Genomic DNA, 19534 nt, shown 5'->3' with positions numbered 1-19534 from the left:
CCCTTTCTGTACCACGAGAAATTCCCACCAACATTAGATTCATCCTTATGTGGCTATTCTTGGTTGTCAGCTTGATTACATCTTTAAACCCCAAGCAGCTGGGTATACCTGTGAGGACTTTTTCTTAATTAAATAATTTGAACTACGAAGACCTACCTTTAATCCAGATCTTTTGAGAGGAGACGACCCACCTTAAATCTAGGCCACACCTTCTGCTGGCAGCCTATATAAAAGACATGGAAGAAGGACACTCTTGCCCCTGGCCTGCTTGCCTTTGCTCTCACTGGCAAGTCCATCCCTTCCCTGGCATTAGAGCCTACTTCTCTGGGATTCCAATGTATACTGGAGACAGCTAATACATCCAGCCTCATGGATCGAAGAACTAATGGATTCTTGAACTTTCCGTTGGTAGACAGCCATTGTTGGACTAGCTGAACCAAGCCTGTAAGCCATTCTAATAAAATCCCTTTATCTGTCTTTCTGTCTATCTATCATCTATTTGTCTGTCTATCTATCTATCTATTTATCTATCTATCATCTTTATTCCATCATTCTGTTCCTCTAGAGAACCCTGACTAATACAATCCTTATCTTTCAGTCCCATATTTTACAAACCACTTGTTATTCCCAGAGTGACTTTTGTTCCAGAAGCTTCTGTCCATCCTCACTAAGATCCTTAGCATTCTGCCATCCTTCCCTTGTACTAATATAGAAAGTGAGTACCGCTTTCCCACCCACTGGCCCATGCTTTGGTGCTAATTTTAAACAACCTCACTTTTGCACTTCGGCACCAAATGACTCCTCTGATGTTTCACTGAGGTGTTACTTGATGTGGAGATGCAGAAGCCTTTCCTCATGAAGCTCAAGAGACAGCTGCCACCTGATTCAGTTTATTCTTCAGGGTGCCAGTGGCTGGCAACTTCATCAGATTATAGCCTAAGAGCACCTTAATGAAACCAAGGTCAGGGGTCACACTCTGGCCCAGTTAGCATGACTGTTTCTTATATTTCCTTTTCCAGTCCCCTCCACACAGGCAAGTCTCGCAAGAATCAGTGTCAACTAGCAAACAGTGTCCTGAGAGCAGAGTTCAGACAAGGCTTGCTGAAAACCCGCTCTTAACTCTGAAGAACCCAGCTGAAAGGAGGATGCTCTGATGTGCACACACATGCATGCACAGGAGGGACTTTTTAAAATATGTGAACAAAAGTGAGTATATGTCTCTTGCATGATTTCAATAGCATGGATTGTCCCTGTGCGGTGGAAAGACCAGGTCCCTTCCCGCCAGCATTTAATGCATCGGGCCACACAGTGCTGCTTGAGCCCAGATGTTCAAGACCTGGGCTGGAGGCTCCACAACACGGATTGCGTTACCTCAGGGTCACCCCACACCTCACGCTCCCTGCTCAGCTGTGTTTTGTTACGGCTTTAACAGAGCAACGATGTGTTTCCACAGTCGAGTCCGGTATTGGATGACACGCCGGCTGATTTTGGTGGTTTGAGCAGACCGGTAGGGGGTTATACAAACCAGAGCAGTTTGCCTTCCCCACAGTAAGAAAATATGTTAAGAATTACTGCCGATGATCAAGGCATCGCTCTCTCCCTCCTTCACTGTCTCCTTTGCGCCTCTCTCTCGTTTTAGCCTCCAATATTTTTAAAGGTTTTTTTTTTTGTCACTTTTATGGTCTCTGAATGTCCCTCTGATCTAGTCTAGAAGGAGACTCTTAACTTTAATTGCTTTCTTATCTCAGCAAATGCCCCTTGAAACTTTGTTCTTATTCCCCCCTCTTTCCCTTTTTCTCTATTCCAATCCACTGAAAACAACCCAGGTCATAAAACTGATAACATTCCTAATGTAAAAGAAAGAAAGAAAGATAATCGATGCAGTTTAGATAAGGTGAAAGAAATAACGAAGTAAAAGCCTGTATGGAGCGTGGCCAGCCGTTCATCTGTTTGTGTTAATAGGTTCCAGTCACGGCACGGCAGGCACAGGACGTCTGTTTGCCACCGCACTTAGCAAGCACAAGAGCTTAAAAATAAACTTTGACAATGTAGATCTCTTTGTCCGTTCAGGAATGGAAAGCATTATGTACTTCAAAGCACAGTAAGCCCGATTTGAAAATATAGTTTGTGCTTGTGTTACTGTGGCTATTGGGTGGGACTTGAAGCCGCACAAGGCACATGGATGCTTTGTGTGTAAATAGTACAGCAGACGACACAAGCTAGCAAGAGCAAACGATACTAGCAACTTTGATAAGCTCATTCATAAGGAAGGAGCGTCTGTCTTTTAAGTTCTCAGGAACAACTGGGATATGATTCCTCATTTTAATCAGGGTTTTCTTCCTGAACTAAACTGCAAAAACAGAGGACTTGAGTAGCACATTTCACTTGCACAGAGCAGCGTTTGTTCATTTTGAGTGTTTTTGGACAGGAAATCGATCTACAGGGTAACATTCACACACAAAAAAGAAACAGTATGGGACCATGGCTTGCTACTTCAAGTGACTCTGTTTTGGACATTACGGACAAGAAACCTAGGAGGAAGAACAGCGTAAAAGATCAAAAGCATGACAACTCCTGATGAAAACATCTCCAAATGATGAACCCACGAGTGAAGAGGAACTTCTACCGTAAGTATCCTTGCTGTAATCAAGAGTCTTGTTTGTTTAAAAAAAAATGTAGGGCATGCTGTTGAGTAGATCAGAAAAGTGTTTGATGTAGGTCTTTTTGCAGACTAGTCTATAATTAAACTCCAGCAGAAGGGTCGTGGATGAAATGCCTTCCATGATTCTGCAATGATGGAAGAAATTGAAGGTTGATTTAGAGTGCCTTGTATGGCAGGCACATCGCTCCAGGCTTTCTTGTGTGATGTGTTATTCTGGCAATACATGACCTGTCAATGTATATCTGTAAATTACACTGAATCTGCATGCTGATGGTTTAAACCCTATGACTTTGATTTCATGTCGCTCATCCTGTAATCAAAGCATGCATGTATAGAGATTCATGCAATACTATCAGGATTTAGAGAGAATCTGGACTATTTCCTGGGTGAATCTTATTTATCTATCTTATCTTCCTGCTGGGAAGACACATTTAGAATCTGTGAATGGGCAAGGAGAAGGTGTCACCACACAGAATAGACTTCTTTGGAACTGACACCCGGATTCCTTTTGTATTTCCAAAGTTTATGTCCAGAGTAGTCAACAAGTCACTTGAGACTAAGACTTCTCATTTCTAAGTGTGCTGACATGCTCTTACAAATGTGAACCAAGCCTATGAAAACTTTATCTCTGTGCAGATATTAACTCTGGCAAGTTTCACTCTTAAGTGTTGACCACAGAGAAGATTTAGATGTAGTAGTCAGTTTTGAGTGTTGAACAAAGTCTGTTGCCAAGTTAATTGGAAGATAAATCTTGATTCACCGAGTAAATTTATTCATGAGTGTGATTGAGCTGCATGTATCAAAGGATTATATAATAAGGGAATTACATTATATTGCCTTTTCCAGTAAGGGGTTTCTTTAAAAGTCAATTTTTAATTCACTGCCACTTTGGTTACTCTTCTTTTGATTTATTATTTCTTTGGAAGAGTGTCACCTGGGAACAGCTCAGCCAAGCATACCTTGTTTCCAGTCTGTATGTAAGGTCCTGGTGCCAGCCTGTGTGCTGGAACATTGGATAAGTTAGCGTGTTAGGACCTCCCTCTGCTGAGGGTGAACAGACAGGCTGAGATGCTGACGGTGTCCTCCATTGGACTGATCATCTTTTAGCTGTAAGGGGTGTGAAAATAAACTGAGATATGAATGGATAAAAGGGTCCTTGGAGTCCAGAGTGACAAGAGGAAGTCATCCAGTGGAAGAGAGGTGCAAACTCGTCCATGACGCTGTCACCTTCTTCACAATGCCAGACAGCACCATTCTGGCGCTCTGGTTTTCCCCTCTGGCGTACTTGGCATAGATGTTTGTTAATTGAACCTGCCCCTCTCTACTTTAAGTAGAGAAGAAGAATGCTGTACATGTGTTAGAAGTGGTGGTGGGATCCTTGGAGTAGGAACCAGGAAAAACTGTAACTGAGCAACGGTCATCAAAAGGTGAAACACTTTGGGATAATTACATGTAGCTTCGGGGTGAGCTTAAATTATAGCATGTATAATATCATATATAAAAATGGCTAAGCTTAAATTATCCCTTTAGTTGTTCAGTCAACTTAGATATGACTTTCACAGGTACCATTACCAGGTAGAAATTCTAACTAGAGTAAGACAGTCCCTAGCAATAGCCCTGCAGCTCTTTTAGGGGTTCGTACTTTGTCAGGCCAGAGTCATCTGGAATTGTTATACACACTTCTGGAATCTCAATCAAGAAATGATGCAACAGTCAGGGAGTTCTCACACTGGTCCCGGCCTGTGAGGAAAAGGAGAGGGCGGTGTGTCTCTGTGGTTCTGGAGCTTTCCACCTGGGAGTCGGGGACATGAGTTCAAAGCCAGTGTCAGCTGTTCAGTGAGAGCTGATCTCATCCACACTAAACAAAACAGCCACAGAATTGGGGAATATCTTCAACCGGAGGAAGTAGGTGTAACCCTGCACAGCTCAGCGGCAAGAGAGGCTATGGGTAGCCGATGATAATTTTGATTTCTCCCATCAGCAATAGGACACCAGAAGGTCCATAGGCAGAGTTGCACAATGTCTGTTGTAGTGAGAAGGGTGGGTGTTGACCACTGTGGGAAGTGGGTGTAAAAGAAGGAGGGTCAGGTATTTTGAGTCAGACAACTATGTGTTAGAATTCCAGACCTACCATTTATCAATGGTAAGGTTTTGGGAAAACTTCCTAAGTGCTATTTCTAGCATCTTATATGTAAAACAAGATGATATGACTTCTCATACTTGTGAAGGTTGAATTAGATCACTGTGTTGGTTGTCTGACAGGTAGTAAGTGTTGTTAGGATGTTTAAATTATACAAGCTTCATGGGTCTTTAACTTTTGTGTTCTGATAATCTGATATTTGGGGCTATTTAGCCCCAATTCTTTGGTTGAACTAAAGACCAGTCAATGGCACAAGCTGATCAAATATCTGTTCTCTGAGTACTGGTCAGCTAAGTCACAAAAATGTCAAGCAAAGCTCAAAGTACAATAAGAAGGAGCACCAGGCAGGTGTAGTGGTTCAAGCCCGGCATTCTAGCTCTTGGGAGACTGAGGTAGGAGGCTCATCTTCGGTTCCAAAACATCTCAGACCACAGAGCGAGACCTGCCTCAAAAAACAAGCACAACAAAATGGAATTAATAAGGCAATTAGGTTGCATGAATTAAAAACAATGAAGGCTTTTCCAGTTGTTTTCCAGGCAAGGGGCAAAATTCATTTGCTTATGGCCTTGATGCTTATAAGACCATGCACTCAGTTGACTGTTGTTACTCAATTTCCCCCTTCAGCATTTACACATAGCCTGTGTACTCATCTTAGGAACCCTGCTGTAGCTGGTGGTGCAGATATTAGCAGCAGAAGTGACCTTCTGCAAACTCAAGGGCTAAAAATGTTTCCTATGGCATCTTTCCACAGTGCTTGCAAAAAGCAAAGATTTCTGTGGGTAACGTATTTTGATGATTCAATTTATCGTGTCTTCTTGTTCCAAGCACACGTGCAAAGCACTTGGGCAGGACCACAATCCTCGCATTGCTGCTCAGGCTCCCACATCCCAGATAGGAAATAACCCAGTGGTTAGAATTTTCAATTGGGAAAAAAAAATCACTGGCATGTGGGCATGGCCATTAAAAATATGATCTTGCATCTGTGTAGTATCATTTTCTTTCCCACAAACCTCCACATTGATGAGCTTGTTTTTTGTTATTCCTGTTGTGGAAATGGAGGCTATACTTCATCTTCTGCATGGGGTAAATAAATGCAGAAATGAAGTATAATTGTTGAAGCAGACGGTTGGGTGGGAAGCGGTGAAACTTAGCACATTGGGGGGATTTGTTTAATGGCTTCATGATCCTCTCTGATTTTTACCCAGAAGTATTTGATTCATCTCCTGCTCTCACGTGTTAACAGGAATCTTAAACTTGATCTCTAATTAACACTAATTTTGTGTTACACCACTCACAGAGGCCCACCCATCACACACAAAGACAGTACAGTGTAACTGGGTTCAGTCCAAGTCAAGGATTCAGAAGTAGCCAAGTGTCTGAAGTCATGGTCCTCTTCACATAAGGAGGGTGAGAGTGTCCATGTCCGTTCATTTGTTTCTTATTTTACAATTCCTGTTGTAATCACTATCCTCCAAGCAAAACAGCTGCCATTTTTATTAGTGCCTGCTCATGAGCGATTGTCCACTCTCAGGCTTGTTGACTGTTGACACTGCTTCATATGAGGGAGTAGGGAGTGTCCCCAGACCCTCATTTGGGATTCCAGTGCTCTTTCCAGCCATTTGTATGCAATTGTGCCCATTACATGCGAGTTCACAGAAAGTGCTAGAGTATGTACATAGGGTGGGGAGGTTGAGCCTCCATCTCTGTGGCTAAGGGCAAGCCATCAGCCATGCTAGGTGAAGACTTCCCAGTGTAGCTGCTTTGGGGTCATCCATGCTCTTTTGGGCAACCCCTCGTCTGTGACCTATAAATAAGCCAATGAGCTCATTGGTTCCTGAGGTCTAACTTGGGCAGTATTGTATTTTAATTTGTTGTTGGTACAGAGGAGAAAGTAGACATTCCACACTACTCATCAGGGAAGGAATTCTTGTAATGAGGCCCTGGCTGTGCTCTGGGCTGTCTTTTCTTGGGGGTGATATTGACACAGAGTTGGACAACTATAGAGTAAGCACACATCTGGGATTGTATCTTAAGTGGGCGGTGACAACAGCTGGCACTCTGCCCCACTGCTCCTTGGAGGCCATTAACTGCCTCTGACAGGTACAGGGTTTGAGGCTCATGTCATAGACTTTCTGATCATTTCAGTCTAGCAGCTTGATGTTTTCCTCGTGTAAGCTGAGGAAGCTGCAGTTTATAGGTGCAAGAGAAAAATAGGGAACTGTAAGAGCAGGGCTGAGTATCTCAGACAGATTAACAACTGGTGGTTGTGAAATGTAACGTGTTGATTTTGTATCAGTCACATTGTCTAAGACTTTTCTTTGTGTACATGTGTTTGAGAGAGACTTGTGTGTTTACAAAGGCCAGATGACAGTCTCAGGTGTCTTTCCCCAGGGCCATCCATCCTGACCCTTTTTTAGATACTGGCCTTGAACTCACCAAGTAGGTGAGTCAGCAAGCTCCAGAGATCTACCTGTCTCTACCCCTCTAGCTCTTGAATTAAAAATACATGCAACCATATCTGGAAATTTCAAAAATCTATATTATTTTTAACTGTCTGTGTGTGCCTGTGCACACACATGTGTGTTTATTACTCAGCTGCTTACAAGTGCCGCTCATATCAGAATAGCTAAGGAATAAAATATCCCTACCCCTAGAAACAAACATCAACAGGGGTGTGACTTGCTTGTCATCTTGTATGCTTATTTGCCTGAATATCCTTTTTTTCTGGAAATGCCTATTCAAATCTTTGCCCATTAAAAAAAAAAACCCTGGATCTTTGTCAAGTTTTTATTGATGGTTTTGAGAGTTCTTATAATGTTAAAAATGTAAGTAATCCCTCAGATCTGTGATGCACAGATAATTTTTATTGGTTGCCACATGCTCTTAACAATCTATCTTAGGAAAAAACCATTATAATTTTGGTGAAGTGCAATTGATATTTTTTTTTCTTTTTGTGGGTCATGTCATTACTGTGTTATTCAAATTCTTTTCCTAATCCAAAGTCACAAAAGTTTTCGTTAGTGTTCATAGAATACTTGTATTTTAATTTTATATTTTACATTTGGGTCCATGAACTACTTTGAGTTAAGTTGTGTAGTAGAGATGAACTACAGATTAAAATTTATACACACAATATACACACATAAACACACACACACACACACACACACACACACACACACACATTCATCCACAGAATTTCTTTTGCACTACAAATGCATTTGCCATTCTTCTGAGAGATATTTTTAGGCTACTGTGCCCTGTTAGCTCTGTGCATAATTTCTATGATACCATATTCTCTTGCTTAATTCAGCTTTACAATTAGCTATAGGATCATGCAATGCAAGTCCTTTAAATTATTCTTCTTTTCAGAATTAGTTTTCAAGTTATTTGCTATTCCATATAAGTTTTACTTGTACCTTTCCTCTTTGTGTATGTGTGGTACATGTGTTTGTGTGTGGTGTATGTGTGCACATGCATGCTTTGCACACCTATGAGTGTGCATGGGCAACACCATGGCTGATGTTGGGAATCATCCTCTATTGCCCTTCCACCTTGTGCACTGAGGCAGGGTCTCTCAATCAACCCCAGAGCTTGCTGATCGGCCTAGTCTTGCTAGCCAACTTGCTCTGGGGATTCCAACTTCATAGGAGGCTGGGGTTACAGACAGGCTGCTAGGCCCGCCTGGCGTTGAATGGCTTCTGGGCTCTGACCTCCTGTTCTCCCTCGTGTTTGTGCTGTGCATGCTTTGAGCACTGAGCCATCCCTGCAGCCATTCCCCATGTAAGTTTTCAGACCGACTTGTGTTATTTACACATACCCTGTGGGGTGGAGGAGTTAGTTGGCTCACATCATCAGTCTGTGGAGAAATGACATCTTAGCAATGTCAAGCCTTCCCATTCACACACTTAGCTCTTCTGTCATCGGCATTTTCTGGGTCCTTCCTACAAATTCTGCACATTTCACTTGTTAGATTCGCGCCCGAACATGCCACCTTTCAGAGCTATTGTAAATGGTGTCCTGGAGCTTCCGCCTCCACGTTCATTGCTAACACTCGAATGTGTTGGGTTGATCTTCATAGACTGGCTGACATGGCCCTAATGACCTTCTCTATTTCTTCACTCCTAGGAGCTTCTTTTGAGAAGTGATTTAGGTTATTTTTAGTATAGAACATGTCACTTCGCAGTGACATTTCTGTCTCTTCTTTCCCAGGGTGCAGCTGTCATGTTTTTGCTTCCCCTATTGCACTGGTGAGGGGTTTCAGTGCCGTGTGGAACAGGAGTGTGGTGGATAAGAGTGTGGTGAATAAACATCCTTGCCTTGTTCTGTTCTTGGCAGGAATGGATCTCTATCTAGCCTTTATCACTAAACATGGTTAGTTAGAGGTTTATGAAGACATCCTCTACTAGATTAAAAAATCCTGGTCTACCCCTGTGTTTGTTAAGAGACTAGTTATGGGAAGCTCTTATTTTTCCCCCAACACCATTCTTATGGCTATGTGATATATTTTGTATCCTATAATTTGTCAGTCTGGTCAAGTATATTAGTTGAATTTTGAATCTTTAACAAGCCTGTGTTTAGTATTAACTCCAGATGCCTATGAAGGATCTTTATGTTTTATATGTTGATGGAAAAAATTAGATGATATCTGTATCTTTATCTATCTATCTATCTATCTGGGAGATTCTGGCATGTAGTTTTCTTTGCTTCTGCTCCTTTTTTGTTGAATGGTGTCAGCAAACTTCTGGCTTCCAAAATATCTCACAAATCTACTTAGAAGACTTAGACTGTGCCAATGGCAATTGCATGTTTAATTTAAATTAATAGAGAGAAGTCAACCATTAACAATGGAAAACACTGTCCCATCAAGAGGGTAGTTATCTTGAGAATGTATAACTAATAAAAATGAAACATATTACTGTAGCAGGAATCTTAAAAAGTTCTTATTAATAAAATCAAACCTGAGTCCAGTTATTGGGGTGAATGCTAGAAGATCAGAGAGACAGAACAAGCCACAGCTAACCTCACCTTGCCAGTTCCTCAGCTGATCCTGTTTCCTCAGAATGAATCTCAGCTGATCTACTGCCTGAAAGCCTGAAAGCTTAACCAGCCAAAATGCTTCTAGTTTCTGGTCCTCATGCCTTATATACCTTTCTGCTTTCTACCATCACTCTCTGGGATTAAAGGCATGAGTCACTATGCTTGGCTGTATCCTTGAACACATGGATTTCTGCCTCTGGAATGCTAGGATTAAAGGTGTGTGCTACCACTGCCTATCCTATCTAGTGGCTTTTCTGTTCTCTGACCCCAGATAAGTTTATTAGGGTACACAATATTTTGGGGAACACAATACCACCACACACTGCTGATGAAATTCAATGAACTTGCCCCAAATAAGTGGATTGTTTAGCATATTCATTCAAATATGAAGTGAGTTGAGAAACTACATCTGGCCTGCAACACTACCCATTCTCACCCCTCTGTGTATAGAAAGTCAAGCCTGCTAGGGAGTATTTCTTTTCTCTTTTCTTTTTCTTTTTTTTGTTTTTTTAAGACAGGTTTTCTCTGTGTAGCTTTGGAGCCTTTCCTGGAACTCACTCTGTAGCCCAGGCTGGCCTCGAACTCACAGAGATCCACCTACCACTGCCTCCTGAGTGCTGGGATTAAAAGTGTGCACCTCCACTGCATGGCTGAGTATTTCTATAAATTGATAAGGCCATGCCAATTTGGCATATCCCTCTCTACCCTCTCTACAGGGACATAGGGAAGTAAGAGAGACAGAGACAAAGAAAGACAGAGGACCCTTTTAGGCTGGATGGAAACCCACTCTATCCAGTTGATGATACAGATAGAAGTTACCTTGCTTGCATGATGTCAGGGTGTCAGATAAAAGGAGGCAGAATAGATTGCTTCCTTGTAACCATCCATCAGCTCTGACTCTTATGGTATTTTGGTTCCCTTTTCCACAGTCCTGAGCCTTGGAGTACCATATAGATATCCCATTCAGGACTGAGCACTCCAAAGTCTCTCATTCTCTATACCTTGACCAGTTTATCTCTGTGTTAACCACCATCTATTGCAAATAAAAGCCTTACCAGTGATGATTGATAGATGTGGTAATCTCTGGATAGCATGAGAAGTCATTGGAATTCAGTTTAGTATTATATCCATCTGCAGACTTATCATAGTAGTCACTTCTCCCTTAGAGTCATGGACTTTCTCGCCATAGGTTCATGAACCAAGTAACAGTTCCAGGTATGATTTCCAACTTGTGGATCAGGCCTTAAATCTGACTGGAAAGTGGTTGGTTACCCCAACGACGTTTGTGCCTCAGTTGCACAGGAGCCTATCTTGTTATCAGAGCTCACAGGGTACACAGCTGGTAAGATTCATGATGACTCTTCTCCTCTTGTAGCATTCACAGTACCTTTAAACACTTCGAAAGCTAGTTAGTAGACATGAGGCTTCCAGGGCAGTCCCAGCTTGGCTTCTCCATGTTCTGTGACTCAATATGTGGTGTCGTTGACAATAGGGTCAGGTTTGGAGGGTAACCAAGAGGATTGGCAATAGTTTCTAATGTTGGGGGGTGTCTGTGGGTAATCACTGGCTAATGACAGCAAAAAAGGTAACCCATGCCTGGCACTAGGCTTTTTGTTAGCTTGCAATGTCCAGTAGGGTTATCGCTACCCCATTACCAGGTAACTCCATTTAAACTTTTTTATATATGCATATGTGTGTATTCTTAGGAAACTTTTAGAGTAATAAGTTTCTACATAAACTTTTGAAATGTCTCCAGTGTTAGAATATCCCTCCAGATACTCCCTCTTCTAGTCTGCCCTGCTATGGGATAATACTTTAAAGACATTCTGTGTTTTGAACCCTGTGAGCAATGTTTGGAATCAAACCCAGTACATAGTTTGTCCAGCTTAGAAACCTTGTCAGAAATGAAGGATAAAGTCTGACTACAGAAACATTTGGACTCTCTTCTCAAATGGTCTGTAAATTGGCTGCGCACCGGTGATAACACTTGTTTTCTTGGGGGGCCATGAGCTGCCTCAGAAGCCAGCTTCAGAATATGGGTGCCCAGAATATTTTCAGCTTCAGTGCTTCTGAAACCCAGAGAGTCCCCAGTGTGATAGTTGAAGAACAGTCCTCTTTGGGATGTGTGAATTGTAGAAGGTTCACTTTCTGCTTTATGCTAAGCTCCCATCATACACTCTCAGTCTCACTGGGAGTGGAGGATCTCTGATTTAAATGTGATGTGCAGGGAGGACCTCAGGACCTCATTTTCTACATACCCTGCTCTGCCTAATTCTCGTCTTTGGTTGTGATCAGCACTTTTTCAATATTGCCAGAAAAACAATTTTTTTTTCATTTTTGGTGATCCAACATTTTGAAACAAGCATAACCATGGGCTTTCATTGGGGGGTGATAGTTGCATAGTAGATATTAAGAAATATTTTTTACAGCCTGCCGTGATATCTTTAGTCACTGAGTCCTTCCATGTTGCTGTGTCTGCCTTGCCTTACATGTCAGCACTCTTCAAGTCTGTTTAGTAATTTCTGAGCATCTCTCACGAGACTAGAGAAATGTGTGGCTGTCTTCTTGCCACACAGGGTCCATAGGGTATTTTCTGACATGGTCCCAGACCCCTTTGGGCTGGATATCTTCAGTCTGCATTGATATTCAACTACTACCTTGTGGGTAGGGCAGAGGGCATTTGTAAGAATCCCACAGCATTGCTGAGATGCATTCGAGGAAGTTACAGTCAGAGGTACCCCCACCCTGCTAACCTGTGTGGAGGCTGTGGACCCCCCCATAACCGACATGACCCAGGATTGGATGGTTCAGGGTCCCTTCCCAAGGACATAGGGGCATTTGATATCTCTCCTCTTAATTTTTCTCTTTTCTTACCCATGTCACCTTTATCTTTTATGCAGTGGGAAAGACAATATGAGAACTCCAGAGTTCACACATTCTCCCTTCAGCCTTAACATTTGTGGGAGAACTTTGGCTTTTGAGACTTGTAGATAGCCAATGATGGACTTATGTCTTCATCCTTCCTCTCTGGGGACTGTGGGTCTGTGGGTGACTTTATTAGTGGGGCAGGATCATGCAGAAGGAAAGGAATTACTAAAGATTGAAGGAGACATAGCTGAATTACGCAGTGCCCGAGTGAGTGCAAGCAGTATGGCTGTTAATACACAGCTTTGTGCAACCTACGGACTTGGAGACTGTAAGTGGAGTCCCTATGATGGGCACTTTGGGTTTCAAAGGAGAGATTGCTACTGTGAAGCAATGTTGTAAATCCCTTCCCCTAAATCTATCCTTAATTTTAGCCACTTTCTCTGAGGCTTAGTAGTTTTTTTTAATCTCCCACTCTATTATAGGAAAGAATTTCTTCTTGGAACTCTGTAAGCTCTCTAGGCACTAGCCAATTTGCTACTGCAGACACCTCCCTGCCCACCTCTTTTAACAAAGCAGACCCCACTATTTTACCCAATCCCAGGAAGCTTGAGCATGCCAGTCCAGTGAACCATCAATGAATCATCTTTAAAATCTGTCCCCTGGCTATAAATATGTCAACCTCAGTATTTTTATAGTTTGAGTGGAACTCTGTTGAAGCAGTTAGACAATGGGGAGAGACGAGTCCATTTAAGTTGAGCACAAGACAATCACAGTCAATGGCTGCATGCCCTAGTTAGCAAGCCTGGCCATGCCACGCACAGACTGGGCATCGTAAGACTGTTGTAACTCACACCCATCAACCAGAGAGCATCTTTTAATAAGTGACAAATTCTTAAATTTGGTTTGATGTCTTTTTTTTTTTACCAAAACCAGAAATGATACTGGAGTATTGTAAATCTTTTTAAAAAAGATTTATTTGATAACAAAACGTTTAACTTTTCACAAGTGAAGAAAAATGGAAGTGAGATGGCTCAGTGCAATGCTGATTCTCACATGCTGGCGACTGCCATCTTGGATATTGCCTCCCTGTTTTACACTGTGCTTGCTTTTTGTGTCTTCCCATGACTACACTTGAAAGCACACAATATTCTTATCACCAGGACCCACAGAGATCAGGAGATTTCCCTTCTTGGTTGCCCTCTTGGATGGGGCATTTATTTTGCTTCTGGAAAATAAGTGGAATGATCACCTTCAGGAGAGTATAGGGACCCAAACAGGACAAGTGCTCTATCAGGAATGGACCTGCTATGACACTTGGGAGCTCACTGGAACCACTAGGCATCACACCGGGACTCTGGCATTCTCTGGACAGGCTTGTGTGGTTGACTAACGACTATGAGACTGGGACTAGAAAGAAGGTATTGTAAGTGTCAGGGCCACTCTGGGAGTGTTTGGGACATGAAGCTTAGCATCACAGGGGCCCCATCCCCTCACATGGCTGATATGTTCCCGTTCCTGGCATTTCAAGTCTGTACAGGCTCACACACCCTCCTAGATCACAACCCTGCTCTCATGCAGAAAGGCTTGCCCTGTCCCATGTTCCAGAGGCACTGTGCTCGAAGATGCCTTGTGGTTTCTAAGCTACGTGTCATGTTCTTCCTCCAACTTGTCAAAATCCCTACTGAACTGAATGGCATCTCCTTCAAGAGGGACTGTGTGCCTGACATTTCCACTCAGAGAGCTATATTCAAACACCAGAGCCTATCCAAGGAAAGGAAAACCTCAGTGCTGTGTTAGTATTATTTTTCCATAATTTTTGAGAATAGTTTCTTTTCAAATGTTTCAGGGACACATTAAAAACAAAGCATCAGGGATCAGGGTGTGGCTCAGTTGGCAGAGTACTCACATAGCATGAACAGAGCCCTGGGTTCAAGTTCCAGCAGCTCATAAATGAGCATAGTGATGCATGCCTGTACCCAGCACTTAGAAGGTAGAGAAAGGAGGATCAGAAGTTCAAGGTCATACTTGTATACATAGTGAGTTCAAGACCAGATTGGGCTTCGTGAGTCTCATCTCAAAATCAAACAAACAAATGAATGACAACCGAATCACCCATTATTGTCTTTGCATGTATCCTCACTCTCCAAATTGGAGCATACAGATTGAAAGTTGCATGCATACATTTTTCCTTTTGCTCAAATATATACATATGACTTATATTTTTTCCTAGAACAGAATTGGTATACATGTATCACATTGCAATGTGTGTATTTGGATCAACACAATGTCCTAGACACATATTTGCTGAGAGGCAATATGTCTAGCAGTTATGGGCCAGGATTTCAGGTTTATCCAATCTGAGTTCAAATCCAAGACCTGAAGCTGAATTATTGTAATTTTGGAAAGGTTACCTCATCTCTTAGTTTTATGGTTGGCTAAATGAAGATAATAACAGTTTGAACCTTGTAGTGGGGTGGGAGAGGATGGAGAAATGAGTACATATGGTGCTTGATGCACACTCAGCAATCGAGGTCATTTTCACCAGTTCGCAGGCTGGAAGCTGCATACAGACGCTTACACTTTTACGTATGCGGGAGTTCTATAGTGCTCTGGGTGTGAATAATGTTCTTTCTCGTTCCTCCTTTGTTCCTAACTTCCTCTCTTCTCTCACCTGTATTTTCACCTTTTGCAGAAAAGAAAAAAAAAGATTTATTTATTTTTATTTTATGTGCATGAGCGTTTTGCCTGCATAGATATACATGCATATGTAGTACCCACAGAGGCCAAAAGAAGGCACTGGAGACCTTGGGGCTGGAGTTGCAAGTGGATGCAAGCCACATGTGGATGCTGAGAACGAAACCTGTGTCCTCTAGAGGGCAGCCAGTGCTCTTAACCATGGAGCCATCTCTCCAGAAGCTATTTTCCTCTTCTACTGCAGTCATTTTAACTAACATTACACCTTCACAAATAGTCTTATACTCATCCTTCTGGATCTTTTCAGGTGGTTACCAGTCTATATCTCACATCTCTACATGCGGTATATATGTATGTTTATAATCACACAAACAAGTATGTGGTTTTTTATCATTTCTATGGAAAAGTAAAAGCTTATTAAACATAATTTCCTTTTATACTGTTTTTTAAAGAAAATTTTAAATTACTTCTATGCACGCCATGCTAGGCAGTTTTATGTCAACTTGACATAAGCTAGAGTCAACTGAGAGGATGAACCTGAATTGAGAAGATTCGTCCATAAGATCTGGCTCTAGGAAAGCCTGTAGAGCATTTTTAATTAGTGATTGATGTGGGAGGGCCCTTTGTGGGAGGGGCTATCTCTGGGCTGGTGGTCCTGAGTGCATAAGAAAGCAAGCTGAGCAAACCTTGGAGATCAAGCCAGTAAGCAGCATCCTCCATGGCCTCTGCATCAGCTCCTGCCTCCAGGTTCCTGCCCTGTTTGACCTTCTGTCCTGACTTCTTCCCCAAGTGGCTTTTGGTCACAGTGTTTCTTTGTAGCGGTAGAAACACTAACTCACGCCTATGCTGACTGCTCTCCCCCTCCTCCCCCTCCGATCTCCCTACTATCCTTGTCCCCTCACACATACACACAAATGATTATTTCAGGTTCACATCTACTCATTTTGTTTTGTGACACACTGAGTTTATCCAGGGCAGTGTGTGGCCGTGGAGAGCTATCCATTGGCACTCGTGGGGTCAGCATTTGGGTGTGCAACTGAAGACAGTGATTTCTCCTCTCCCAGCCTCTCTCAACAGCCAATAGAGGGCCCCATGAGCCACCCCCTCCATCACTGAATGTTGTCAGAGCTGGTCTTGTGGGGCCTTCTGCAGGGAACCAGAGTTGCTGTGAGGTGATGTTTGTGGTGATGGTATGGAGTCTTGAGGATGACATTTTATCTTCTCTCCTGGCTCTTCTGTAAATCCCGAGTCAGCAGGGATGTTTGGAGGGTTCCCTCTGTGCATACATCATTGTTGATCCTGAGTGCTACAATCCACATCTGGACTCACATCTGCTCTTGGGTGTTCTCCTATGTATCCAGGAGAGGGGTTGTGGGTTCTGAATGTTTATGTTTCTTTCTCTTAATGAATGTTCCCAGATCATGCTTTAAGTTTGTGCTTCTATCAGCAGTTCCCAAGATATAGTCTCACAAGCTCCCCCTGACAATGCTGTTACTATTACTGCTATTTTTTGTCAGTCTGATGGATCTGAAGTGATGCTGTGTTTTGTTACTTCAGTTTCCATTTCCTGTTAGGGAATTTGGAAAACACTTATGCATATGTGTTGGCCATTTGGTTTTCCGCGTCTATGAATTGTCTATTTATATTTGTTGCTCATCTCTTTGTTAGGTTGTCAGTTTCTTGTTAATTTGTAAAGTACTCTTCCTGTAATTATAGCTTTTAAATCCTGATCTGTCATACATCTTGCAAACACATCTTCTGAACCCACCACTTGTTTTATATCCTTATTTATACTGTCTTCTGCTATGCAGCAGCTATTTATTAGCACCCATCTGGGGCTTCCTCAGACATCCCAGTTAATACCAATAGTATCTTTATAGTTATCACTTTAACCCAGTGGTTCTCATCTTGTGAGTCATGACCCATTTGGGGGTCAAATGACCTTTCACAGAGGTCACTTATCAGATAGCCTACATATCATATATTTAAATTATGATCTATGACAGTAACAAAATTACAGTTATGAAGTAGCAATGCAAATAACTGTATGGTTGGGGGTCACCACAACATGAGGTACTGTATTAAAGGGTCACAGCGTTAGGAAGGTTGAGAGTCACTGCTCTAGCCCACTTGCTTGTTTTTGTTTGGTATCTGACTTGAGATTAATTAACTGTTCTGACTCTCTCAGGATAGACATCCAGTCCTGAGCTGATGTTGCTAATCTTTTTTTCTTTTTCTTTCTTTCTTTTTTCATTCTTGATTGAATTGCACTCTGGTCATATGTCAAATTCTCACATATGTATCACCTCTTTTATGATTCTCCCCAGGTTCTACTGATCTACTTTTATAGATTATGCATCCTTGTATTATATTTCAGTAGCCTTGTAAAATATCACAATACTTGGTTTGAATGAATTATCCTTTTAAATTTGCTTCAGATAGTTTCATTTCATATAACTTTTAAAATTACATAAAATTCAGAACATATTATATTATTATAATACACTTTAATCATGTAAGGTATTGCTAAGACAATTTTTACATGAAATAAAGTAGTAATAGCATTCTCCCAGAAGTGGCCTTATACATTTGCACACATGTCGGTGTATACATGTTATAAATGAACATATGTATACATTCTTACATTAAGGAGATTGTTTTTATATTCATTTATCCTATTGTTTTCTCCTTTTATAAGACCCACAGATTTCAAGAATCCTATGACTTTCTTATTTTAGTTTACATTGTCATTTAAAAAGAAACATTTTCTTCTTTTCCTTTTTGGTATATGTTACCAGCAAAGGAAAAACTTACTGATTCTGATGGCTGAATTTGTATTTATACATCCCATCAAATGGTTTTTATAAGTATTAATGGTTTCCCTCTTTTTAAACTCCTTGGATTTTTCACTAAAGACAGTTGTATCTCTCCATTTCTAGTTTTATATCAATTGTTTGATTCCTTGATCTCAAGGAAGTCTATTGCTTTCAATAGACTTCCAAAATTAGAGTAAGTATTAACCATAAACACAACCAGTAACTATGAAACATTTCCCAACTTCTGAAGTCATTGATGTTCCTTCTCTTTATATGGATTCACCTTTTTTTGTAACATCACATGATTGGGATTTTATGTATGTGTCTTTTGGTCTAGCAACTAGACTCTGGCTTCTCTCACTGGACAGGATGGATTTATGATCCAGTCATGCTGTGGCATGGGCCACCTAAGTGGTATATTCCACTGCAAAGTGTACCACCTATTGTTTATTCTTTTCCTGTTGAATGACTATCTGGTTGCTTGGGATTTTGTGTGGTGATAAGTGAATCTTCTAGAAACACTGATCCACACATGTCTGTAAGAACTTAGAGTTCTTACTTTAGTTAGTTCTTTGAGAATTTTGTACAATATATTTTGATCATATTCTCCATTCCTTCCCTAACTCTTCCCAGATCCGTGCCCTCTTCCCTTTCCATTCAACTTTGTATTCTTTTCCCTCATCAAGGCATATTTATGATGCCTGAATATTCTTGATGTATGGTCTTCTGCTGGAGTGTAGCAGATGCATCAGGAGTTACACTCTTAGAGAAACTAACCTTTCTTTTTCCAGCAGCTAATAATTATTGCAACTTCTTTTATTGCTTATTAAAAAATAAATCTTAGGAGTTAAATATTAGGTAAATAAACCTGAGAGATCCACAGAGGCATGGAGAAACAATCACCCACTCTCTTCTCCACCTTCCCTGCTGGGAAAAGACTACTCATCTCCTTAGGCCTCTCCTGCTTCCTCCTGTGTGTCCCTCTAATTTCCTCTCAGTCTACCAGGAAATTCTATGGTCCACCCCAGCCAACTTAGTGTAGACTCCACCCTTCCAACCAAAGTCCGAGTCCATTGGCAGTCTCAGAGCAACAACACAAACAAATCTCCCATCACATTCCCCCCTTTTTGTCTAAATAAAAAGGAAGGGTTTTAACTCTAACATAGTAAAACTATATACAATAAGAACAATTATCAAGTGAAAAATACCTTCACAATGGCAGTCCATTAGTATTTGGCAAATTGAAAGAAAATATTCCATTATCTATCCTATTTTGGTGAATCCAAAGTTTTGTACCTGATTTACTTTCTATTA

The 19534-nt window shown here is 41.5% G+C and overlaps 1 protein-coding gene across 2 annotated transcripts in view; it reads left to right on the top strand.

The window, feature by feature from the left end:
* Positions 1 to 1050: 1050 nt before the first annotated feature.
* Kcnk2 (potassium two pore domain channel subfamily K member 2) overlaps positions 1051 to 19534 on the top strand; it is a 197612-nt gene continuing 179128 nt past the window's right edge. Inside the window, exons 1-2 of one of the 2 annotated variants that reach the window (XM_076548186.1) lie at positions 1051 to 1206; positions 2429 to 2627. In XM_076548186.1, coding sequence (XP_076404301.1) covers positions 2594 to 2627 — 34 coding nt within the window. In that variant the 5' untranslated portion in view covers positions 1051 to 1206; positions 2429 to 2593. Of the gene's footprint in view, positions 1207 to 2019; positions 2102 to 2428; positions 2628 to 19534 lie in introns of those variants that run through there. The other variant, XM_076548187.1, reaches the window with a different exon arrangement.

Source organism: Peromyscus maniculatus, chromosome 11 (genome assembly GCF_049852395.1).
Source record: "Peromyscus maniculatus bairdii isolate BWxNUB_F1_BW_parent chromosome 11, HU_Pman_BW_mat_3.1, whole genome shotgun sequence".
Taxonomy (NCBI): domain Eukaryota; kingdom Metazoa; phylum Chordata; class Mammalia; order Rodentia; family Cricetidae; genus Peromyscus; species Peromyscus maniculatus.
This window is presented reverse-complemented; position numbering and strand designations above follow the sequence as displayed.